General features: G+C 40.6%; 1 protein-coding gene across 1 annotated transcript in view; it reads right to left on the bottom strand.

Moving 5' to 3' along the window:
- col7a1 (collagen, type VII, alpha 1) overlaps positions 1-24,170 on the bottom strand; it is a 68,117-nt gene that overhangs the window by 30,004 nt on the left and 13,943 nt on the right. Inside the window, exons 21-78 of the mRNA XM_044121879.1 lie at positions 23,838-23,984; positions 23,612-23,749; positions 23,376-23,525; positions 23,162-23,298; positions 22,943-23,069; positions 22,713-22,856; positions 20,542-20,711; positions 19,545-19,586; positions 19,394-19,420; positions 19,167-19,211; positions 18,945-19,064; positions 18,797-18,868; positions 18,651-18,686; positions 18,524-18,577; positions 18,334-18,408; positions 18,008-18,121; positions 16,408-16,434; positions 16,255-16,308; positions 16,076-16,147; positions 15,931-15,990; positions 15,375-15,410; positions 15,259-15,303; positions 14,306-14,341; positions 14,178-14,222; positions 14,039-14,074; positions 13,888-13,923; positions 13,765-13,797; positions 13,595-13,666; positions 13,457-13,516; positions 13,301-13,336; positions 13,131-13,211; positions 11,649-11,684; positions 11,468-11,512; positions 11,292-11,363; positions 11,105-11,149; positions 10,982-11,017; positions 10,841-10,882; positions 10,133-10,213; positions 9,957-9,992; positions 9,826-9,861; positions 9,578-9,658; positions 8,190-8,225; positions 7,689-7,760; positions 7,558-7,602; positions 7,190-7,225; positions 5,463-5,498; positions 4,922-5,008; positions 4,783-4,848; positions 4,324-4,359; positions 4,206-4,241; positions 4,067-4,114; positions 3,936-3,971; positions 3,026-3,142; positions 963-1,172; positions 842-877; positions 720-764; positions 524-622; positions 370-441 (exon numbers count right to left, since the gene is read on the bottom strand). Coding sequence (XP_043977814.1) covers positions 370-441; positions 524-622; positions 720-764; positions 842-877; positions 963-1,172; positions 3,026-3,142; positions 3,936-3,971; positions 4,067-4,114; positions 4,206-4,241; positions 4,324-4,359; positions 4,783-4,848; positions 4,922-5,008; positions 5,463-5,498; positions 7,190-7,225; positions 7,558-7,602; positions 7,689-7,760; positions 8,190-8,225; positions 9,578-9,658; positions 9,826-9,861; positions 9,957-9,992; positions 10,133-10,213; positions 10,841-10,882; positions 10,982-11,017; positions 11,105-11,149; positions 11,292-11,363; positions 11,468-11,512; positions 11,649-11,684; positions 13,131-13,211; positions 13,301-13,336; positions 13,457-13,516; positions 13,595-13,666; positions 13,765-13,797; positions 13,888-13,923; positions 14,039-14,074; positions 14,178-14,222; positions 14,306-14,341; positions 15,259-15,303; positions 15,375-15,410; positions 15,931-15,990; positions 16,076-16,147; positions 16,255-16,308; positions 16,408-16,434; positions 18,008-18,121; positions 18,334-18,408; positions 18,524-18,577; positions 18,651-18,686; positions 18,797-18,868; positions 18,945-19,064; positions 19,167-19,211; positions 19,394-19,420; positions 19,545-19,586; positions 20,542-20,711; positions 22,713-22,856; positions 22,943-23,069; positions 23,162-23,298; positions 23,376-23,525; positions 23,612-23,749; positions 23,838-23,984 — 3,950 coding nt within the window. The remainder of the gene's footprint in view (positions 1-369; positions 442-523; positions 623-719; positions 765-841; positions 878-962; positions 1,173-3,025; positions 3,143-3,935; positions 3,972-4,066; positions 4,115-4,205; positions 4,242-4,323; positions 4,360-4,782; positions 4,849-4,921; positions 5,009-5,462; positions 5,499-7,189; positions 7,226-7,557; positions 7,603-7,688; positions 7,761-8,189; positions 8,226-9,577; positions 9,659-9,825; positions 9,862-9,956; positions 9,993-10,132; positions 10,214-10,840; positions 10,883-10,981; positions 11,018-11,104; positions 11,150-11,291; positions 11,364-11,467; positions 11,513-11,648; positions 11,685-13,130; positions 13,212-13,300; positions 13,337-13,456; positions 13,517-13,594; positions 13,667-13,764; positions 13,798-13,887; positions 13,924-14,038; positions 14,075-14,177; positions 14,223-14,305; positions 14,342-15,258; positions 15,304-15,374; positions 15,411-15,930; positions 15,991-16,075; positions 16,148-16,254; positions 16,309-16,407; positions 16,435-18,007; positions 18,122-18,333; positions 18,409-18,523; positions 18,578-18,650; positions 18,687-18,796; positions 18,869-18,944; positions 19,065-19,166; positions 19,212-19,393; positions 19,421-19,544; positions 19,587-20,541; positions 20,712-22,712; positions 22,857-22,942; positions 23,070-23,161; positions 23,299-23,375; positions 23,526-23,611; positions 23,750-23,837; positions 23,985-24,170) is intronic.

The following is a 24,170-nucleotide window of genomic DNA, read 5'->3' as shown; positions in this document are numbered from 1 at the left end:
CGTGAAGCCTACTTAACATCAATTAATAGTTTGGATAATTAATCAGCACATTTCCAAGAAATTGCAATAACCAAATGTGAAGAATGATCTAAGTGAGGTTTGTTAGTTTTCAAAGTTGATGTTCTCTTTCCTCTGTCCCAAACGATGAAGTGGTCCAACCATCTCCAACTCTTATGAACAGAGTGGCTCTTTAGCATTGCTAAAGCTCATGCTAGCTGATCATTAGCACTTTCCAAGGCTAACTTAAAACATGATCATATTATCTTTACATCTACCTCTCAGTAGAACCAGACTTATTCATCATTTCACCCACACAGTATTTTTTTCATCATGCTTGTATGCTGTAACCTAAACCAAGAGTTTTCTCACCATTGAACCTTCGCGTCCTTTATCTCCAGGATCTCCTCTGTCTCCTTTATCACCTCTAGGTCCCACAAAACCCTGTAATATATTTAACACGCAATAATTCCACAGAACAGAGCATGAGATACTGATATGGGATTCTATATTCTTTGTTTCGTACTCTCTCTCCTTTGGGTCCTAATGGTCCTGCAGCACCAGGCTCTCCCTTCACTCCAGGAAGGCCTCGAAGCCCAGGAGTACCAGGCAAAATCGAATCTCCCTGCAAGAATATTTGCACTTTTAAAATACATTTTTGCCCTACGCTTACAAATACTGTTTCAGTTACAAAAAAAAGCTCTCAGGTAGAGGGACTTAACCTTTTGACCTGGAGGGCCAGCTGGTCCTGTTAATCCAATTAGGCCCTGATAAATAGAGGCAATTATCAGCTGACAGTAAAAACCGTAAAAGCTAACTACATGTGTCTGACATAATTACTCACAGTGTCGCCTTTATCACCTTTTTCCCCTCGATCTCCCTAAAACACAGACACACATGATCTCACAGTGCTTGCTCAGTCAATGAAAAAGATCTTCATTTTGTGCACCATTTGTCTTCCTTACCTTTTCTCCTGGCCTCCCAGTCTCTCCAAGTTCCCCTGCTCTCCCTGGAACGCCCGGTATTCCCGGCTTGCCAGGCTCCCCAGCAGGCCCCGCGGGTCCCTCTGGTCCTCGTTCTAAAGTGGCTCTTCCTGGAGGCCCCATTTGTCCTGTGGGGCCTCGCTCCCCTTGCTCCCCTTTCGGCCCCCTATCTCCTTGAAAACCTCGAGCGCCCTGGAACAGAGGCGGATTCACATTTGAGGATTCATCCAAGCAAATAACTTCATTTTTATTTGTTTTCATTTTTCATTTCGTACTTATTGTTACTCCTCAGGACACGATACATTGCCAAAAGTTTTGAGGTGTTTGTCTTAACACATACATGTACTTTAATTAAACCCCATTTTTAGCAGTATTTCAAATAGTAATAGTAATATTTGACCATTCTTCTATGAGGGTATTTGTGAGGTCAGGTACTGATGTTGGCAGATACTAGCTTGCAGTGTCTGCTCTAATTTAACCCAAAGGTTCTCTAAAGTTGAGGTCAGAGCTCTGTGTAAACCAGGTCATTTCCTCCACACCAAACCAAACTCTTCATCTACGTCCTTATGGGTCGTGCTTTATGCATCAATCTTGTAGGAACTCGGAGGGAAATCCCTAAGCAATTCTCATATTTTTGGCAGCACATGTTGTCATTCCAGAGAAGAGGACACATTGCAGTGAGTCCAGAGTCCAGTGGTGGCCGGTTTCACACTGATGAATAACTTTCATACTAATTGACTCTGAACTAAAAGGTTCTACACTGAGCAGACATTTTTAAAGACATTTTTTAAACACAGTTTGAGATTCATGGAGCCATTATTCTGCATGCAAAAACACTAAAAGGGAGCTAGAACAACCACCTGGGAACCAACCAGGCATAAAAACAACAACATGCACATTAGTTTAACCTGTACTGGATTATCCTAAGCTAATTATGGTTTCATAAAACACAGTTTGGGATTTGTGCAACCTTTACTCCACATGTGTGAACAAATTGGATTCATAGTTTTCAAAAGAATATTCCAAAAATCTTGCCCTGTGCCAGAAAATTTAACATCATGCATTGTTTTGTTCTGGTGAGATAGATTGTAACACCCCTTAATCAGATTTTATAATTATTGACCGCTCCAGTGCCCGGTTCTGCAGCCCCTCGTTTCAGTAATGACCGCAGCACTTTACCAGTAGTAACTCTAATTAACAGAAAGTGACAAACAAAGCAGCTTGCAGCTAATCAGGAGATTGCAATTCACTGACGGCACACAGCTTCTTGTTGAGTCAACTCGGGTCAAATCAGAATCCGTCTGATTCACTTGCTCTTTGTTGTGCAGACAAAACAAGAAGCTGTTTGGTTCTCTTCAATAAATAAAATCATAGATTCACATGAAAAACATCGGTACTGGGATGTGCTGTGGTGGCGCAGGGGTTAAGCACAACCCACATAAGGAGGCCTTAGTCCTCGGCGCGGCTGTCGCAGGTTCGATTCCCAGTCTGGCGACCTTTGCCGCATGTCTTCCCCCTTCTGTCATTACCCACTTTCCTGTCAATTAACTATCAAATAAAGGCCACTAGAGCCAATAAAACCTTTAAAAAAAAACATCTGTACTACCAGCTGTTTGTGTGCAAATCACTTAACTCCTCATTATTTCTGTATGCTCATCAGAGAGTTATAAATAAAAAAAATGTGTGCTTATACAATAGAAACATTAGAAACAGCATTGCCAAACACTTTTCAGAACATGTGCAATAAATCCAAGGATACAAGGTTTTAAATGGCACCACTGGCAGATAATAAAGGTGATTAAATAGTTGCTGTAATTAAACTTACACTCTCCTCCCTACGTAACAGCCTCATAAAAAGAAACTTCCATAAACACATGCGCAACAAGGCAGATATCAAAGATCCTTGTTTAGATGCCTCTCAGGCGTGGTACTCATCTTGGTGTACACTTGAAAAATTTACCATCAACAGTCCTAATATTGCAAAGAAAGTGATAAAACATCAGATGAAGCGCCCGAGTAACAGAGTGAGTCTTAGTCACGCTCACATCTGCTCCAGATGGTCCTCTCAACCCAGGCTCCCCTCTGTCTCCTTTGTCACCCTTTTGCGCAGGAGTAGACACCACTGTGTCCTTCATATCCACAAGCACCTTCAGATCCGACACCTGTACGCAGGGAAGGAATCAGATAAATGCAGGAGTGTTACAGTGGCAGCAGTGAGTCCCTGTGAAATGCTTCTGACCTCTGGTAAAGGGAGGTCAGAACAAATTCATGTCCACAGCTTCAGAAATGCATTTGACTCCTCTACATGCCACATTCTGATGCTGGCTGCAGAAATGAAAGGCCTCATTATAATTTTAAGAGATGTTGGGGAGTAAGCTCTCAGACATTTCAGAAGTGTTGGGAATATCAGATGAGGGGATCATTTGGATTTGGCAGCCTGCTTGAAGAGCGAGGCTAAATAGAGTTTGAGGTATTAGTAAAAATTAAACGGATGATCCTGAATGTGTTTTGTTACATATTCCTAAAACAGTACTGATCAGACATTTGCATGTATATTTTACATACATTAACTAAAGCCATTAATTCTGGCCTTTTGAAGAGGCATTTGAGTTGTTCTTTGGCCAAAATATATAAAAACTGAGTTTATTTTGATTTTCTGTAACCTACAAAAAGTCAAAATTCTAGGCTCAGTTATTGGCATAGTCTCCACCTCACCCTTAACCCCTGCACTAATACCTTAAACCACACACTTCTAAATGTTCTGGTAGTATTCTGACCAGATGACGGACCGTCCTTTATGGCATAAATTGACTTTCCCCCCCAAACTACATGGGGGAAAAAAAATCCTTTTTTCTGAATTTGCTTACTTTTATCTCTTTGACATAGCTTGAGTTCTTTATCTCTAAAACAACAGTCTCTTAAATGAAACATAATAAGCAGAGACAGACCACGTACCGGTATCCCGAGGCCGGACAGGGCTTTTTGTACATCCTTTTCAGAGAGCACAGACACCGCATTAATAATAGAAGCATAAATATATAAATACAAACAAAGAAAGGAAATCATGACATCGCCTGTCATCATACCACTGCTGTCCCGGGTTTACCAGGAGCCCCATCCTCTCCCGGGTCTCCCTAAGCATAAACAAGGCATGCAGAGCTCAACACAACAATGATGAAACCTTGATTTTAATCCTTTAGGACGTCAGCATCAATTGTGACTTACAGCATCTCCTTTAGGACCAGCAGGACCTCGCTCACCCTGGAAAAAAACAGCGGAGGTCATGAAACCAGACAGTACATTTATTAATTGACAACAAAAGGCGAAAGCTGTTGCCTCTTACTCTGGCTCCCACCGCTCCTGGAATTCCAGGCACACCCTGGAAAACAGAGGAATGGAAACGAGAATATCAAGACACTGAAGATAAGTTATTCCACTGAGACAGGCATAAATGAAATGTTGCATCACATGATCAATACATATATGTACACATGATATGTTTTTAAAAATGAATTTTATTTATTTATTTAAATACTGAAAGAAATGAGCATAAACTAGTTAGGTCATAACTTTTAGATAAGTTCAGGATGTTAAGCAACAGTCATTTTTGTGTATAAATTGAAATTATAGAAAGTTCTTGGAATGGGTGTTCACAACGAGGTAGGAGGAAGTATTTTCCAGTTAAACTGCATGATTCGCATTGTTACAGTTTCTAGTTTACAGACCTAAAATAATGAAACTTTGATGAAGTTCAGGATGAGAAGTAATTTGCCTTTCAGCAATTTTAAAACCCTGAACTCACCGGCGTTCCTGGAGGCCCCTGTGGACCTGGGATGGGTGCAGCCTCAACACCTTTTACATATACAACCTGAAACAAATCAGAGATTATTCAAAATGCCACTTTCTTCCTACTAATTTTCTGTTTTCTTCATGAGACTTACCTGCCCAGGTAACCCAACAGGCCCCTGTGGTCCAGAGGGGCCAGAGGGCCCAGCAGGACCACGGTCCCCTTTCTGCCCATCACGGCCCTGAAAAAAGAAAAAAAAAGAAAAAAAAAACTTGTGAACTTTAAACTGTGATTCATTCTACGTACTCTTGGTGACTTCCTACTCAGTTGAACTATAAAATCAAAGCAGGTGGCTGCTGCCACCCCTCCGCTGATGTTCAAGAGATAATTAATATGAATTTGCACATGAAAACAGCAGCGTGACATTTGGCGCCCCTCTGGATTCCTCTCTGAAGTGGCTCCCCCCTTAAAGGCTAAGCTTCATCATCAGAAGATAGTGAATCTATACGGCTGGGTCTAAGGAGCCTATTGATTTAGCAGAGGGCGAGTGTGTGATGTCAGGGTCAGAGCAAACTACGCCTGAGAAGCGAGCCACTGGAGAGAGAAACAGACGAATATAAAAGAGAGCTGGTGAGCGAAATAATCCAAACAGGAAGTAGGAGGGGAAAAATGGAAAAAGGTTGAACCAAACTGACATCTCTTCCAGCTGCTCCTGCGTCTCCTTTGTCACCCTGCAGATTAGAAACAGAAGAGTCAAACCCCATGAGAATTTGAGCGTAAACACAAGCTGCAACAATTAGCATGCACTTACATTATCTTCCTGACATATTTATAGGTCTGGAATATATTCACATTTTGCCACCTTACATCAACAAACCATAAAGCATCCTAATGGGATTTTCTTCGCAGAATAATGGGTAATTGTTACCTGGAAGAACAACAATGCATGCTTTTCAATTTTCTCCACAAATAAAATTCTGAATGATGTGGCACGCATTTGTATTCAGCCCCCCTCAGTCAATACTTTATAGAATCGCATTTTGCTACAGTTAAAGCTGCAGGTCTTTTGGGTTATGTCTCTTCCAGATTTCCATATATGAACACTGGATGTTTTGCCTTTTTCCTTCTTGCAAAATATTTCAATCTCAGCCAGTCAGATTTGAAGGAGAGTTTCTGGAAACGGAAATGTTCAAGTTTTTCCAGAGATTCTTAATGAGATGTGGGTTTGAATTCTGACGGTTCCATTATGACATGTATTTGTTTTTATCTAAACTCGTCCATTTAACCTCTGGCTATGTTCAGGGCTACTCTCTGGCTGGGAAGTGAACCACCACACCAGGAAAGCAGCCCACCAACAAAGATCTCACCACCATGTTTGGCATTTGCAGGAGACGCACTGCAGATGTGCCCAGGTCTATTCTTCAAGATCATCCTGTAACGTTTAGATGCACACCTTTTCTAACTCACCAGAATCAAAGGAGTGTGGATAAATGCAACAAGTGTTTGCAGATCCAACTGACATGCTGACGAGGGCATTCAGTAGTTTGAAACACCTTGTGTTTTGTGTTTTTTTATGTGTGCACAAAATACAATTTTGGTCTAATCCTGCCAGAAGACCTATTCCAAGCTGTCAGCTGTGATGGCTTCTAAAAGCAGACCAAATGCATTCACATCACGCTTTTCAGGTTATTTTTTGTAAATAACTTTGATAAACATTCATCATTTTCAACCCCCTTCAAAATGACGCAGTATTTTCTGTTTATCTATCAAATCAATCCCAATTTGACTTTTTTTTTTCTTTTTTAGTGGATGGAGTGTGCTAAAAAGAAAAACCTTTGAGCACCCTTATGCACACACTTTAGTCCATTTAATTTTTGTAAATTAGTTTAGTGTTATGTGTTATGATTAATTTAATGTTTAATGTTTAGATTGCGACAGACTGGCGACCTGTCCAGGGTGAACCCCGCCTCTCGCCCGAAACGTAGCTGGAGATAGAAACCAGCAACCCTCCTGACCCCATTAGGGACAAAGGGTGAACAGAAAATGGATGGATGTTTATTTAGATGCTCACTGGACCATGAATGTGCGTAGAGTAATCTCAATCCTCTGTATGTCCTGCACATATCACACATTTTAACAACAAATTTGATTTTGAAAAAAGTTTAAGGTCTGAATCTTTTTGAAATGCAGTCTATTTGCTTGTTTTAGTTTAACTGACTTAAAAGTGTTGAACAAACACAATCAAATACCTAAAATCCAAACATATTTTTATAGCTGATAAGATGCTTTGCAATATCGTGTTGCTAGATTAGCCTAAATGTCTTCCACTGAGCTGCAATGGTAAACACTCGTGCGTAATCATGTACTCATACATTTTAACCTCCTGGTGTCAGATGATATAAATTCATAAACAGCCACAGACCTTTCTCCCGTCTTCACCTGGCACTCCATCCTCGCCCTGTGTACAAAGAAATGCATTACATTCTGAATTATGGCCAGTCCGCTCCTGGGGCTCTCAGCTCTGCTGTTCCAGTGGCTCACTAAAGGCAGCCATTATGCAGCTGACTTTATAATACATATCTGCACAGCTTTTGATCCTCCACAGAGAAATGGATCAGCACATCAAGCCCATTAGTGAGAGGACAACAGGAAGGGAAAGGTATGCACATAATTCACAATATTTTCACTCTCAATACACAGAATCAATATCACATTGCTAACCAAAAGCCCAAATGCATCTCATCTGAGTAAATCAAAAGCTGGTAATACTTCCAGAATATGAAGAGTTACCATTTTGCCCACAGGACCAGGTTTTCCATCTTCACCTGCTTTACCCTACATCATAAAACGACTAAGTTATGACAGAGTAGTTTAGAGACATAATATGAAACAAACATGTGAGTAAGATGATGAGTACTGACGGGTATTCCTGGATTTCCTGGAGGACCAACAGGACCAGGGGTACCTTGCTCTCCTCTTAATCCTGGTAATCCCTACAAGAACAGATCAAATTGAGAACCACATCAAAAATGCACAGAGTTTGATCATTGCATACATCAGCAGCTGCAGAGGTACAGTGTGTCCACCCATAAAAGCAGGAATCAGTTTTATTAAACCAAATTCTTGAAGCCGTTCAGAACCATTATTACTGTCAATATTACGTAACGGTCTCCGGTGTAACTGGCCTGGCCTGGAGACATGATTCTCCACTGTTAGCTTATGCAATGAGCCACAGGAACAAAGCAGGAATTTCAACATCTACACAGCGCCATCTGCTGTATGAACGCCTCAAGTTCACAGACAATTAGACTCCAATGGAACAAGCAGGGAATGTACGCTAACAAAACTACCAGAAAAAAAATACCTGTATTTCTTTTTTTAGTAATAAGAAATTTAATTTTGAATAGAAAAGGGGAGCTTACGTCTCTTCCAGCATCGCCTTGCTTCCCAGGATCACCCTGTAGTGGAGACAGATATTAAAATACTCTATTTTCTAAATACCTCAATTAAGTGATTTTTTTTAATATATACTTAATTTAAATTCAGAAGCTTACACACATTTTCTTAGTACTGGGTAGATTTTCCTCTAAACTGTATGGCTTGGGTCAAACGTTTTCTATTTCCTTCCACCATCTTGGCCCATTCCTCCCAACAAAGCTAGCTTAACTGAGTCAGGTTTATAGACCGACTTGCTCACACACTTTTTCAGCTCTTTTCTACAGGAAGTAGATTAGGGTTGTGTCCCACTGTGAAATATTGACATTAAAACTAATTTGGGACTAATTTGGCAGCATTATTGGGGTCGTTGTCCTTTATGGATATCCATAAAAAAATTTACTTTCAGGCTGATGTCTTGAGATGTTGCTTCAATATTCACCCAGGAGTTTCTCATTGTATCTATTTTGTGAAGCCCACTGTTCCTTCCTGCAGTAAAACATGCTAATAAAACGATGCTGCCACATGGGAGATGGCGTTCTCACACTTACCGTCTTACCTAATCCTCATCTAAATGAAACAATGCTCATGATGACCAAACACTCAACTTCAACTCCTAACCATAGAACATGTCTTGGGAAGTTAAGGTATTTGTTCTTGTGTGCATTTACAAATTATACTGTCGCATTTTATTTTGCTTTTGGAATAATGTCTTCTGCTTCACTGATTGGTCTTTCAGTCCAGAACAGGACTCACTGTGATGCATTCCTACTGGCTTCAGCCAGCGACTTTACAAAGTCTTTTTCTTCTATTGTACGGTCATTTAGCAAATTTCAGCTAAAAACTCACCTTGGATCTGAAAGGTAAAATTAGTAAATATTAAAATTATGTTTATATTTAAGTGTACATCTGTTCACAGGATGAACCCGACTTTAGCCGGTCTAACATTCTCTTCCTGACATCTTGGTTGATTTTTTTTTGTTGGTTGTTATATCACACTGTGTTTAAGGTGTTGCCTCAAAATAAATCCATTCAACTCAAATGCTGTTGATTTACCCATGGCAATTTTACACAGCCATGACATCATCAACTGGAAAACTAATATTACATAAAGTTCTGTCTTTGAAGAAAGCAATAAAATATTCTCTAAAAAGATTTCTAAGGTTATTTTTGGCTTTTAGCAAATAGCACGTTTCATGCCAACCCTGACTCACCTAAACAGGAAAAGTTTAGTCTGCTTTAATGTCACACAGTAAGAAATAATGGTAACTGCATTTGTGGTACACTGTATGAAAATACCTGGTATCAACTGTAATATAGCAACTTTCACTTCAATGAAGTGAAAGTTGGTGAAATATGTGAGGAACTGCGTTACCCTGGATCCGGGTGGTCCTGGAGAGCCTGGTTTACCATCCAGACCAGGACGCCCATCTAAGCCAGATGCTCCTCTGTCTCCCTGTCACAAGAAGAGAAACAGTCAGAAGTACCACACAGTGTTTTCTGTAGTGGTACATAAAGAAAGAAATAACAAGGCGTTCTGATTTGGAAAAAAAAAAAAAGTGAATAATTGTTGGATTCTTTTGTTGATTAAACCAAGCAGTGTCACACTTATCGATGGCAAACCTTCTCTCCGGGCGATCCCCTTTCTCCTGTGTCACCCTGCAAACATTCATAGCAGAATTTATTGCATTATATTTGAAAATGAGATGAACATTTCTACTAGTTATGATGGCTGAAGCACAGAACAAACTCACTTTTATCCCTGCCGGCCCCCTGGGTCCCTCCGGACCCTTCATAAACAAAAGAAGTCACAGACGATGATCAGTCATGCACAGCAAATCCACACAGAAAGGAGTGGATGTGCATGTGGTGCATTTAGAGCAGAGTGGAATATCAGCAGCCATTAGACCATTTAAAACACCAAACTCACTCGCAGGCCTGAAGCTCCAGGAGTCCCTGCTTCCCCTTTCTGACCTTTGCTGCCATGCTCTCCGGGGTCACCGGCGTCACCCTGGGGTTACATTAATGTAAGACATCTAGTGAGTACTACTACTGTTTTCAAAACAAACAAATGAATTGTAATAGTTGAAGTCACAAACATTAATGCAGTTTATTGAGATTTTGTATGATAGGCCAGCATATGCAGTGCATGATTATGAAGTGGAGGGAACACAACGCTCATTTCAAAATGTTTCATGAATAAAAATCTCTAAAGTGTGGCATGCAGTCATGTTCAGCTCCCTGATGATTAATGCTCTCCTTGCCAAACCTGTTAGTTTAGATGGAGCTGGAAGGTTTTCAGTTGTGCCATATCGTTTTTGTGACTTTTGGTTGCAATGGATTTTATTTAGTGGTACCAAAGTAAAGGGAACTGACAGAAATGCAGACCACACTTGGGTTTTTCCTTTTTTTTTTTAAAGAAAAATCTATTAGTTTATTTCCTTTAATTTCACAACTTTCCTCTACTTTATGTTGTTCAATCACATAGAAACACATTGACATGTCTTGCTATGACTTTCATGTTGTGGGGTGCTTGTACATTTGGAAAGCTCTGGGTCAAAGCCTGCAATTTCAAAACAAAACATTCCTGCATTATTTTCCTTATGCACTGAAAACAGAACACAGTAAGAACACAAACCTTCTCCCCTCGCTCTCCTTTCAGCTGACCCTGGATGTCAGCCTGTTGACAGACAAATGTGAGGTATCGCTTTAAGCTCGGCCTTTTCAGCGTATCTGTGTTTTTGTCCAAACAGAAAAAAATGCCAAGTCAGACACTCACCACTTTCCCCGGTGGCCCTGCAGGCCCTTGAGGTCCCTTAAAGAGAACAAAGCTGTTGTAAATCTGCTGAGTTCACATCTGAGGATACATGAGTCGGTTTCAATATTAAAGAAGACAGCATACTAGCTCTCCTTTCTCTCCTCTCGGTCCAGCGGGTCCAGGGCTGCCCTGTAATCAAACCCAGATCAATAAAGGCACTGAGCAGACAACCTTCCTGGCGGTTTCCTCTCTTATGTATATATATGTACGGAATAGCACAAGAGCACATTGAAAAGCTGTCCGTACAATTAAACATAAAAGAGTCTCTCACATTTCTCCCCTGCTCTCCCGGATCTCCCGTGTCTCCTTTCTCTCCTGGCCGCCCCGGCTGACCCGGCAGTCCCTGAACGAGCATTCAGTAACGATGTTACTGTTACCTGGACTCGATGTAAGGTGGCAGCTTTAAACATCTTAATGGGGCAAATTAACCGGAAGAAAATCTCCTACCCGCAAACCTCTTTCTCCTTGTTTTCCTGGAAGTCCAGATTCTCCCTACAGGAGAAAAAGACGAAATTCTCATGATCACATTTGGCACTTAATCATCAAGTCAGAACGATGATTAGGTGCAAGGGACACTCAACTAAAGTTCATGTGAAATGACACATAAAACAAAACCAGAGCTACTTACAGGTGTGCCTTCGTCACCTTTATCACCTTTTTCTCCCTAGAATTTAGAAACAGTCAAATAAAATAATAAAGTGGCAGGTAACATGCAATGGGAGTTTTACACCAAAAAATAGGCTTTTTTCTTTACCTCTCAACTGCCATCATTAGAAAGGGATGCATGTTAGAAATGAGAGGGAAGAGCTTAGCATCACAGCGATTATGCTGTGAAATGTATCGACTATAAAAGAGTAAGACAAAGTGCTACAGCACTGGTAGAAAAAGACTAACAACAAAAACCAGTGAATTGAATAAAGTGGAGGATGCAGCGTTTAACCAAAACCACCCCAAAAAGAGAGTTACCGAAAAGTATGAAACTAAAACCAACTGAGATTAAAAAAACTTCTTTTTTTGGGGGGGGGGGCTGATTTTGATTAAGCCAAATGAGTATACGCTGAAAAAAAGTTGATGAAAAAAGCAAATAATATCTGTTCTTAAAATATTTTTGTCTGGTAGAGATCACACAAACAGCAGAACTGAAACAGCTTTTAGTTCTGAAAGATTAGCCCGTCTGGACTGCTGGACAGATTATTGTCATTATTAATTGTAACACGATTCCCAGCATGTTCAAGCTGATATAAACTCAGATGTAAATTCAATCAACAGACGAGTGACTGAAGTCAAAGGTCATCAGAGAACAACGGTTACACTAATATATATATGCAACATAATGTGATAAATTCTGTGACGGTCATCGTATCTGAATGGCCGATTTGGCTCCATTAGAGCAAATTGCAGTTTCATACAAGAGACTAGAACGACGGGGCATTAAGGCAACTGCATCTTCTAGGGCAAAAGCCTCAGGCATAAATCTACAACCTCACTTTAAAAAAAAAAATTTAAAAAAAGCTCCACAGCGTCAGCAGGGCAGATGCTCTCCACTCTGGGATTTTTGGACGTCAGGTCATTTCAGTGGGAGATTGGGGATGTGCATAATCACTCTCAAGTAGGTGAGTGACATCATTTGTAATACATCAATAAATCTATTAATTTATTGATTAAGATCAGTAAATAAATATTTATTTATTTATTAATAGATAAATCAATAAATCAGCAATAAATCTGATGGTCTGCAGCACATCAACATTCACAGTTTAAAAGCAGCACTTTTAAACTGTGAATGTTAAAAATCGAGATACTTACCAAGTACGTTATTAACATTGCAATACATTAAACATGTGGAGAGACTTTATTTATGGATTTAAATGCATCTAAAAATATCATTACTGTATGGGAAACATTGCTATTTTTTACTCTTTTGTTTAATTATTACACAAACTCTTGAGGCACCGTTTGTAGCACTGCTGTCTTACAACTAGAAGGTTCTGGGTTTGAATCCCAGCGTTGGGTCTTCCTGCACTGAGTCCTCCATGTCTGACTGTTTTTAAATGTTGTCTGAAGCTCTTTTTATTTTGCTTTTAAGAATGAATTTTCCTTCAATACGGACCTGTTTTCCAGGCAAGCCGGGTTTTCCTGGGATTCCTGGGCGTCCATTCTCTCCCCTCTCGCCTGCTTCTCCTGGGTCTCCCTAAATAACAGTGGAAAAAAATCAATTTCACAATTAAGCTGCTGAAAATTTGAAGAAAAAGCCAATAATGGCCACTGCAGGACACAGACCTTGGCTCCTGGTCGTCCATTAAGACCTGCAGATCCCTGAGGAAAGATTACATGTTTAATCCACACCAAACTGGAGGAGTTTTAGTGAACATGGCTCAAAAGATTGTTTCGCAAATAAGGAATTCTATTGTGAAGACTGTATTATAATAAACTTACTCGATCTCCTGGCTCTCCTTTAGGTCCAAGAACACCTGACCCTCCAGAACCTGGAGAACCCTGATGGAGCAACAGAAAGTAATGTTGATTTGATAAACGTGATTTCTCCAACACGTGATTCCTCTTGTGGACGCTCACTTTCTCTCCTCTTTGCCCTGGCTCCCCCTTTTCCCCCCTCAGGCCTTCTGATCCAGGCAGACCTCGTTCCCCCTTTGGGGACAAAAATAGCAAAGAACCAAGAACATAAAATGTCTGTTTGAGCTGATAATAGATTTTTTTTTTTCATTCAGACACGTTTTATCTCTAACCTGTTCTCCTTTCTTCCCTGGTAAACCTGCCATCTGAATGATAAAAAAAGAGAGCAGAGTGTCTCCATTTCACTGTCAGAGACCTTCAATCAATACTTGCAGGTATCAGATTTAAGCACTCACGCTTCTGCCCGGCTCCCCTCGTGCTCCTTCATTCCCCTGGAAACAGACATCGTTTCTTGAAGGTCCAACCAATCAGATTATGAAAGATCCAACACGCAGATCTGACCTGCAGCTTCATGCACCATTGATCCTAATACACTCTCAGTCTCACCTTTTCTCCTGCTGGTCCACTTGGGCCTGGTAAACCCTTTGATTAAATTAAAACAATAAGTTTAGACACTCCATATACATAAGGAGCGCCAAAAAGGAAAACATATAGGCAAGGAATGAAGTATTTAAGCAATGCTCACTCTCAGGCCTGGTGATCCCGGGACGCCTGCCTTCCCTGGGTCTCCCTAAGAAGACAGCATTATGCTGAAAACTTTGCAAACTTCCTTTAAATCAATAAAGGTCAACCGTTAACTTCAGCTCTACTCACTTTCTCTCCAGTCTCCCCAGCAGGCCCTCGCTCCCCCTACAAAGATACAAAAGTTCAAATGCATCACACACACAAAAAAATATATCTGCGTTTACTGACAAAAATAAAAACAGAAATAGAAATAGAGAAGAGAAGAAGACAGAATTGAAATTAAATGTTCTTTATTTAATTTCAGGTGTACAGTATCAGTAGTGAATGTAGATGAAAGTAGATGCACATAAAATTAGCAACAAAACAAAAAAAGACAATAATAGATTGTACAATGAGGGAAAATCTATATAAAACATGTACGCCTATTAAAAATAATGTACCCAAGTTCAAATGAATAAGATGATTTTAGGCAGTGCACAAACTTTGCTTAACATTACCGCAAACTTAACACACTATTGGCAATAAAATGAAAAACTGTGCAAAAAAACATGAGGGATGCAAACAACTTGTTAGGTTTGTTGGAAGCAGTGATGGTTATAAAGTCTTATAGCTGCTGAGAAGAAGGATCTACAATCATGCTACTTTGTGCACCCAAGACGGAGCAGTTTCTCAGAGATCTCCAGTTCCGCAGCCGCTTCATGCATGAGGCGGGCGACATTGTCCAGCAGTGATGAGATTTCCACTAGAGGACATCCTAGGACAGAGCTGGTCTTTCTGGTGAGCTTCTCTAACTTCTTCCTCTCAGCTGTAGACAATCTGCTGCTCCAACAAACTGTCTATTTCCAACTTTCTGACCCAAACTGTTCCTCTAACATAAAAGCAAATCCCTCAGGGGATTCAGAAACAACCAACGAAGCACCAAGGCTTTGCTGTGTAAGTGTCCACAGTTCTTCAACATGTTCTGCTTAAGCTGTCGCGATCGACTGTCAATTTCAGGAGAAGTTGAAGATTTTAAGCATGCGCGGAACCATACGTACTGGTGTGGACATGTCCGCAGAGATTTACTGTTTCATATGACTCACCCTGTCTCCCCGTGTCCCAGGCTCACCCGGCTGTCCTCGGTCTCCCTGGCGGGACAGAGATCGGTCATTCGTCTTCCATCTTGTTACAGAAATATTTTGAATCACATGCGTCTTACCTTGCCGCCGATCTCACCTGCAGGCCCGCGGGGACCCTGGAAAAATATTGGAAACATGCATAGGCTAAAAATGTTGCATCACAGTGTTTTTCAGCCAGTGCACAGGATCATTCAAAAGAAGGATTTCAGCTCAGGTGAAGCAAATACAAACTAATTCTAAAAGATTTCATGGTTGAACATCATGCATTATCTCCCGGTGTAAAAAGATAAAAAAATAAAATAAAACAAAAAGACATTAATCTGGACAAAAGCAAAATCACATGCCATAATAATTTTTTAGAACCTGCTGTGTGAGTAATTACCAAAGTAATTGATTAAGTATCCACTGCTATGTCTTAACAGCATAATAATTTTGTGAAATTTCTGCAAAATCTGTTGCTATTTGTCCTACAGGTGAAGCCTCATGACTGTATTGCACTGATCCACGTGGAGAAAACATTGGTAACAGTTTGCACCGTGCATCTAATTCAAAGTTAGATGTTACAATTTAATGGCTGCAGAGAAGCAGCCATTAAATTTCACCGGCCAATCAGAAATCTTCTTCCATCAGACCCACCCTGTCCCCGGTCTCTCCTTGCTTTCCTGGAGGTCCAGGTAGGCCAGCACCGTCTTCGCCCTGACGACCACAAATGACCCATTCTCATTGAAACAATCACTCTCCTCTGTTCACATGCAGAACACCAAATCAAGCCTGCAGATACCTTTTCTCCTCTGCTGCCCTGCGGCCCTGCTGGCCCCCTCGGCCCTGGGCCACCAGGCGTTCCTGGAAAGCCCTGAGGATGTAAAGGCAATTAGAAAATGCAAAGTACACGAGATGAGCACGAAGCGTCACCTGCAAAACTAACGTGTCAGCACATTACGAGTGACTAACGGCGCTTACAGGGGAGCCCTTTTCACCCTTCATGGCCACGCCGCTTCCCACTCCTGGAGGTCCCTGTCAGCAAAGAGAGATAAGAGCCGAGGATCTTTTTGCTCTTTTGCTCCTCAGGAAATTTCTGCACTCAGAGAACAAGTTCAATATGGCATGACTCACCCTCTCTCCTTCGCTGCCCTTATCTCCCTGTGGGAGATAAAATTAAACAAAGTGAGAAATATTTTGAAAAAAAAAAAAAAAAAGCCTAGTAAGCAAAGACTAAAAAGGAAACTCTACAATAACTGTGCAACAGATAAGAGAGGATCATTAGTAAACCAACAAAAATAGAGATAATATTTTGCTAAAAGAAACACTAATTGATTAAAAGCAAATGGGACATGTAAGATATTAAATTTTTTAGAAAAAATAAACTAGAGGAAAAAAAGGAAGGATTTTTTTATTGATGAGTGCATTGAATTGTATTTGCACAGTTTCCTGTTTTGCCATGTACGTTCGTGTAGTGAAACAAAAATATTACTTGGGTCTAAATTTAAGGAACGTAAGAAAACTTTATGAAAATTAGGATCAAATCCTGTCAAACCTTGTGAAGTACGTTGAGACCAAGCACAAGGAATAGCAGTGTTCTACTGTATCAGGAAATGTACTTAGTTTGCTTAATTTATCTGTGTTTTTTTTTTGTTTTTTTTATTTAACAATCAGCTGACAAACAGAAAACTGACAGCCAAAGCTCCATGAGTGGAGGTGACAATTATTTGATGAATTCATTAGAAAGTAGAACAAGCCATCACTTAAGCTTCCAGTTTCCAACGTCCTGCTTGCAGAAGAGGAGTGAATCTTCATCGGTGTAGACAGAGGGACTGCGAAGCCCAGCATGAGATTACTAACGATCGATTGCTGCAATAATTAAGCAGCAATTATTTGATCCTGTATCAGAGAAACCTAGCTGTGAATAATTGGCATCTTCTGCACTAATCTGGCAGCATTGTTCGACATGAGCAACAAACACTGAAAATCTGTGGCAGCCTGGCTCAAGTTATAAAATAATGTTTGCTACATTGAGAAAAGCATAGTAAGGTGTTACAGGAATCCTGTGGAGTGGAGTGTACTCAATGCATGGATTAAATCACACCCTTTACATAAAAGTAGCAATAGCTAATGATTCCTCTTTACACTGCTGATGATTTAACTAAAAATAAGCTAAAGTATATTCTAAGGTCATATTCTTAGTATATTTATTATTCATTTTACTGGCAAGAAAAGAAAAAAAAAATGTTTTCAAACATGCAAGTAATGAAACAGAATTCAAATACCGGTAAAAATGAGCAGAAAGCATTCATCCACAGCAAATTTGAGCCTTGGCTGTGATGCTTTTTCTACATGTAGCTCAATGGTACCACCATGTGAGTTATTCTGAACACAGCAGTTCTACTTCACTAACAATAATCTAATTCAAACAGGACTAAAGACCTAATGTGTGGTTCTTCAAATTGTTATTTTTCAGTCATGTTCATTACAAGGCACGGCCTTGAAAATGTATTAGTACCCTTTCAGCTTCATCTACATTTTGACATGTTGCAGTGACAGATTTCAATCTATTCTATGCGACAGGTCAAAATAAAGAACTTAGAGATTGTTGTGGTAAATGAAACATCATTTAGAGAATCTGAAAAGTGTGGCAGGCATTTGCATTCATTCCCTTTCACCCTGGTAAATCAATTAGAATGAATTAATTTGCAGAGAAGCTGTGGAAGAGCCGAACCTTAATGGAAAGTCCCGGTGTTCCTGGGATTCCAGGGCGACCGTCCTGACCTGATTTACCTGGAACTCCGGGGTCTCCCTTGGCTCCGTCGGTACCTGGTCGACCTGGATTACCCTTCATATGAGATACAGAAAATTACAGGGTTTCCCTAACGAGATCTATGACATCTTCAGGAGTCTTTCTCCACCCCTCCATAGAAGTCAGACATGATCTTATCAAAAAAGGATGAATGTTTTAAATGTGGAACTTTTTATTTGCTATACAAATCTGAACTTTGTCACTTTTTTCCATCTTTATCTTGATTTAGCAAATTTATAGATTCTTACTGGTATTCCTGAGATGCCTGGCTCTCCCTTCCTCCCTGGAAGACCCCCACTGGGCACAGAGGAACCCGGTTCACCCTGAAATGTCACCAAACCACACCTAAAGCACCTCACACATCGCTTTGGTCTCGGCTTTTGTTTGTACTGAAGGAACATTTTTCTTTGTGAAATTTGAAATAAGGTTTAAGCTCACCCTTTCACCTTTATCACCCTTTGTCCCTGGCGTGCCTTGTCCTCCTGGTTCGCCCTAAAACAGGAAAACAATGCAGGGCTGAGATTTGACATAGACCTGGTAGTTTGAGGGTCAGTGTGTTACTCACTGGGCTTCCTCTGACCCCGGGGAGACCTTGGGAGCCCTAAGGGTCGACAAAAAGTTGTTTTTTTTTTAGTTTTTATTGTTAAGCTAAAACCAACAACGGAAAAAATAAAGATAAATCAATCAACGCGTTCCAGTAGCTCTACTCACTGGAACACCTGCATTTCCAGGAGCTCCAGGTCTTCCTGGTAATCCTGGATTTCCATCCACTCCAGGAAAGCCCTAAAAGAAGAAAATATATAAACATTTCTTTGAAAGTTGTATTTTCATAATTTTGCATGAACTCAGGTGCACTCACCCTCTCCCCCTTCTCCCCTTTTATCCGCTGAGAAGGGTCAATAGGGATCAATTGTCCTGGTGTTCCTGGACGTCCTTCAGGACCTCTGGGGCCTTCCCTCCCTGGCAAACCATCACGACCCTCCATCGCGACAATAGGGGACACATAGTTTGTTAGCTTAAAATATAATACGATATGTTATTCCACAACGGATTGTCAAAATGGCTGATCTATCCGTCTCACAGGCTCGCCCTTGCGTCCATCTGCACCATCTCTGCCTCTTTCGCCCTGTGGCAAAAATCAGAAAGAGGCACCTTAACATTTACTGGTGATTATTTTTGGCAGAAACAAAAAGTCACAAACAACAGTCAAAAACTGGTTAAAACCTAATATATGTCATTTGATATATAACACAACTTTCTAAGATGTTTGAAAGATGTTAAAAGGAGAAATAAATGTTTAATTTTTACCGTCTCGCCGCGATCTCCCTTCTCACCCTACAGGGCATAAATTAATCAAATCCATAGGAAAGAAAAAGGCATCAGTAAGTTTTATTTATCCTGGATAGAAAGGTTTGCATTAATACAAGATTTGGATTACAACGGTGTAAAACCAACTTACCCGAGGACACTGTACGGTACACTGCTCTGTACCTGGAGTGACCTGAACAGATCAGAGGAAACCTTTAGGTGGAATGAAATATTTATCAAATGACCCATTAACTTTCATTTAACTGAGATCAGGTTGAACCGGGACAGATCTTAATCCAATAATCTCTCTACCTAATTTAATCCTCAGGCTCATTGTTGGACACTGAAAGGTGCCAGTAGGCTCCTCTTACTGCTCACTTTTTGAGTTAAATCAAGCAAGAACAAGTTCGCCACTGATGGCACCGATTCAGCCAGGTATCAGAAACATACCTCTAAAATTTTAGATAAAGGAAAAAGATCCATGAAGGGCAATAAACTCGCTGCCATTTTTCAAGAAACTAGTTTGAACTGATTTAAGCTTTATGACCTGGTGAGTTATTCTACTGCAAGCAGCCATGAGAAGATAGATACACCATGACGATAAAGGGATGGACATGGTCAGCCACTATACTCAGGTGGGCTAAAAAATGCCCAACAGGTTCACCCAGGACAGGTCCCCAGTCTGTCGCAGGGCAACATAGAGACAGACAAAAAAAAAAAAAAAAAACATACACACACACACTCATACCTAGGGAGAATTTAGAGAGACCAATTAACCTGTCATGTTTTTGGACTGTGGGAGGAAGCCGGAGTACTTAGAGAGAACTCACACATGAACAGGGAGAACATGCACCCGGGCTGGGAATTGAACCTAGGACCTTCTTGCTGCAAGGCAACAGTGCTACCAGCTGTGCTACTGTGCAGCTGATTTATTTCTCAAAATATTAGGAGAATTCAGTTTGAATTTCTTGACTCTCTGCTCTTTCTTAGAACACGACAGCCAAGAGTAGCACTAGCATTACCACGGACAAAGACCCACATTGATCTATCCCCACGCCACCCCACCATTACTCACTAACAAAACCTAAAGAGAATTTCAAGCTTTTGTCTTTCCAAAACCAATTTGTCCTGTGAATCAACAGACTCACCTCTGGGATTCTGGCAATCCCACAAAGCAAGTCGGCCAGATCAGGGTGCACAGAGTTGAGTCGTTCTGCATTTCCGGCGTACAGGATGTTCTGTGGGCTTCGATCCGTCACAGCCCGCCGCAGCTCCTCCGTGTCGGCTTGGCCTATTCCCACAGCTAGCACGGTCACACCTTACATGCAAACACATATGTGAAGATTTGTGTCAAGTGAAGCATTTCTGCAACATAGATAGAGTTGAGCAGATATTTTTCACACTGAGTTTTTGTGAAAAATTAACTTCCCTGTTTTTTTGCACATCATGTAGCATGAAAGTTCATACAGCACCCACATGTCGAAGGAGTCACAGAAACATGAAAACACAATTAGGAGAGTATGACCGCTAGAACTTTTCAGGCAATCTAAAATAATGAATCCACAAAGTAGCTCTAAAAAACCACGGACCTGGATTATTTGGAAGTCAAAAAGAAAATAAAACTGTATGTCACTGAAATCAGAAAACGATAAATGATTTCTATACTGTCTCCCAGATCTAGTTTCTTTTTACCACAAACTTCAATGTTTTTATTGGTAATTTATCTTCTAGAACAACCAAAGTACCACATGAACAGTGGAAACTGGTGGTGATATTTGAAGGGTGGGCTAATATATACTCACTGGAACATATATGTATGTATATATATATATATATATATATATATATATATATATATATATATATATATATTATTATTTTTTTTTCTTTATTCTTTTATTTTTAATTCCAATGAAAGACCCATCCAATTTGAAAAATAAGGAGAAAACCTGCTATAGACAACCATAAAAAACAACCATGGAAACATACCAAAGACCAAATGCATAGAGCCTCTGCAGTTGTCCAAATTAATTCCCCTGCATTAATTTCCCAACACTGGACACAATCGCACTGATAAAATGAAACAAGCTACAATACATTTTTAAATGAGGCCGTTTCTGGGGCAAAAAGGCTAAATAATCCACCTTGTTTATGTTAATATTATAAAAGTCCATGCTGATTGGATGAGTCCTGTGGCCGCGGGCTGGCCATGGGCTGACCAAAACTAGCCCCAATGAGCTGCAAACCGAGGAGGCGTGGCTAGACGCCTGTCAATCTTTCTGAGCCAGACAGTGATGCTGAATGGGGCTGTCAGAAGTTAGCCCATCGGAAAGAACCAAGGATTTTCCCCAGGCGGTTTGACACCAGGTTTGTTGAAAATGTAACAAAATGTGATGCATTATTTATAAAATTTATCTATTTTTAGGTAGTTATTTTCAAGTTGTTTTTTTTTACTTTATTGTAAATGTCAGGGAGAGCTTGGCCCTACTAGCCCACTCATACCAGCCGTCCCTCCACATGACTATTAAGTGGAAGAAAAATGATTGTGAGTTTGTTTTCAGACCACTTGAGATGTTTATTCTTTTAGTTTTTATAGAACAGCTTAAACCTAGATTTGTTTTTCTGGAGTTTAAATATGACTATCTGATTAAATGTGGGTGAATACAAGTACACGTTTCAGATTTTTATTTGTAAAATATTGTTGGGATTTTTCCATTTATTTGCATTACTTTGTTACAAAATCCCTAGAAAATACACAGCAGTTTAAAAACATTCAAAAGTTTAAGGGCATGAATACTTTAGAAAGACTGATGCTCTGAATTAGTTTTTTTACAATGAAAAGTTGTAAATTTGTTATAATCTGGAAAAAGCTTCCAAAAAACTGAAAAACAGCCGAAACACTGAGGACCTTTAAATCTAGACTTAAAAACCGTGGTTGGAGTTCCTTTAGAAACATAATGAATGAATCAATATTCAACAATCTGATGTATAACAACGGTAAAATGTAATGTTTCAATTGTTGACTGTTTCTATGACTTTGTATTTTTGTGTAAAGCACTTTGAAATGCCTTGTTGCTGAAAGGTGCTACGCAAATAAACTTGATTTGATATTTATAACTCTGATTTTTTATTCTTAAGGTTTGCACAATGCCAGATGTTTACTTCTTGTTTTAATTCTTATGGAATATGAAGGACAGAACTGAATATATATTTGATTTAGGAAAGGGACTAAATTATCCAAATGCTTAGCAGTAACTTCATCTAACCGCGGTGATTTCGGTGTCACTCGTCACAGGTTCACAGTTTCAGTCCCTCACACCTGCATCTCTCAGACTGCTGGCTGCGAGGGTCAGGTTGTCCACAGATTTTCTGTCAGCAATGATCACGACCGCCCCGGGCACCCTGGGTCTCCGACCAGCTGAGGGGGTCAGCAGGTATTGTCGGGTGAACGTCACCGCCTCACCTGAAGAGCAACACAGTTAATGTCACCACTGCACACCGCCACACAATATCAACTGCTTAAACAGATGATCCTTTACAAAAACTGACCAATGTTATTTCCTGGGCTTTCATCAAAGGGTGTAGACTGGATCTCTTGGAGCAGCGTGTCAGATCTTGAATGACGACTGAGCAGGAACCAGATTTTGGGTCTAAAACTGTATACAACCACCCCCACCTATAAAAAACAGATAATTGTCAAATTGAAAAAATAAATAAAAATCTATCTACATTTTAACCTACTTTTCTCTCTTTGAGAGTGAAATGTACCTGTGAGTCTCGGGGCCCAATAGCTGCGAGCGATCCTGCTGCACTGGTGACAATGTCCCGCAGAGGTCTCACCAGGTCAGACCGATCGGTGGACGCAGGCACAAGAAACACCACATCAAGACGGCCACCCTGACACACTGCACAGAAAACGGTTCACAACAATAGCCAAACGTTGCCTGCTTTGAGGCTTTTTAATGCGATGATGGTGCATTACCGGTGCGTTCATCTACAAAGGTCTCAGGTGAAACTCCTCCTGCAAAGGTGGGCTGGATGGTGAATCTGTATCTGCGGCCCAAACGCAGCCCGGTCACCAGGTACGAGCTGGACGACGGAGGCAGCGTGATGGAAAGACCCCGGCCGACGTCTGACAAATATTTATATTTAAAATGATGAAACAGATATCGACAGAGTTTGGCTGTATAATGTAAATCATGACTTCCTTTTCTTCACCTGTCTCCTCTTTCCAGTGAAGAATATATCCTGTGGCGCCCGTAAGGAGAGCCCAGCTCAGCCGCACAGAATCCAGGTTAACCTCGGTCACTCGTAAAGATGTGGTTGGTAGTGTGGAGGGTGGGGTGACATAACCAGCTGTGCAAATGGAGAACACACAAGATCACAACCCAACGCTCCCATGTTTCACCATGTGATGTATCTGAAACTAAAACAGAGGGCTCACGTGTGGTGACTCTGACAGAAACAGGCAACCCTTCCCTGTTTTCAACTAAAGCGATGACCTGAATCTCGTACTGAAACCCAGGATCGAGTTGGTCCAGATCCATGGAACTCACATCCCGGCCCACCAGCTGGCTCCGCTCTTCCCCACCTACAGCAGCAGAAGGTCATGTTCACACGTACTTGTTTGTTGAGAAAAGAAGACCTTTTTTGCATGAAAGTCAAATTTTTATTAATATTTCCAGGACTTAATATTAAAAACAAACTGGTTTAATTTAGAAGGGTGTCCTGGAAATCACACCGACATGGATGCAAAGAGCTGTAGAAATCTAAAGTT

The sequence above is a fragment of the Gambusia affinis genome, linkage group LG07 (genome assembly GCF_019740435.1).
Source record: "Gambusia affinis linkage group LG07, SWU_Gaff_1.0, whole genome shotgun sequence".
Classification (NCBI taxonomy): domain Eukaryota; kingdom Metazoa; phylum Chordata; class Actinopteri; order Cyprinodontiformes; family Poeciliidae; genus Gambusia; species Gambusia affinis.
Note: the sequence above shows the minus strand (reverse complement) of the source record. Positions and strands in the feature narration are given on the sequence as shown.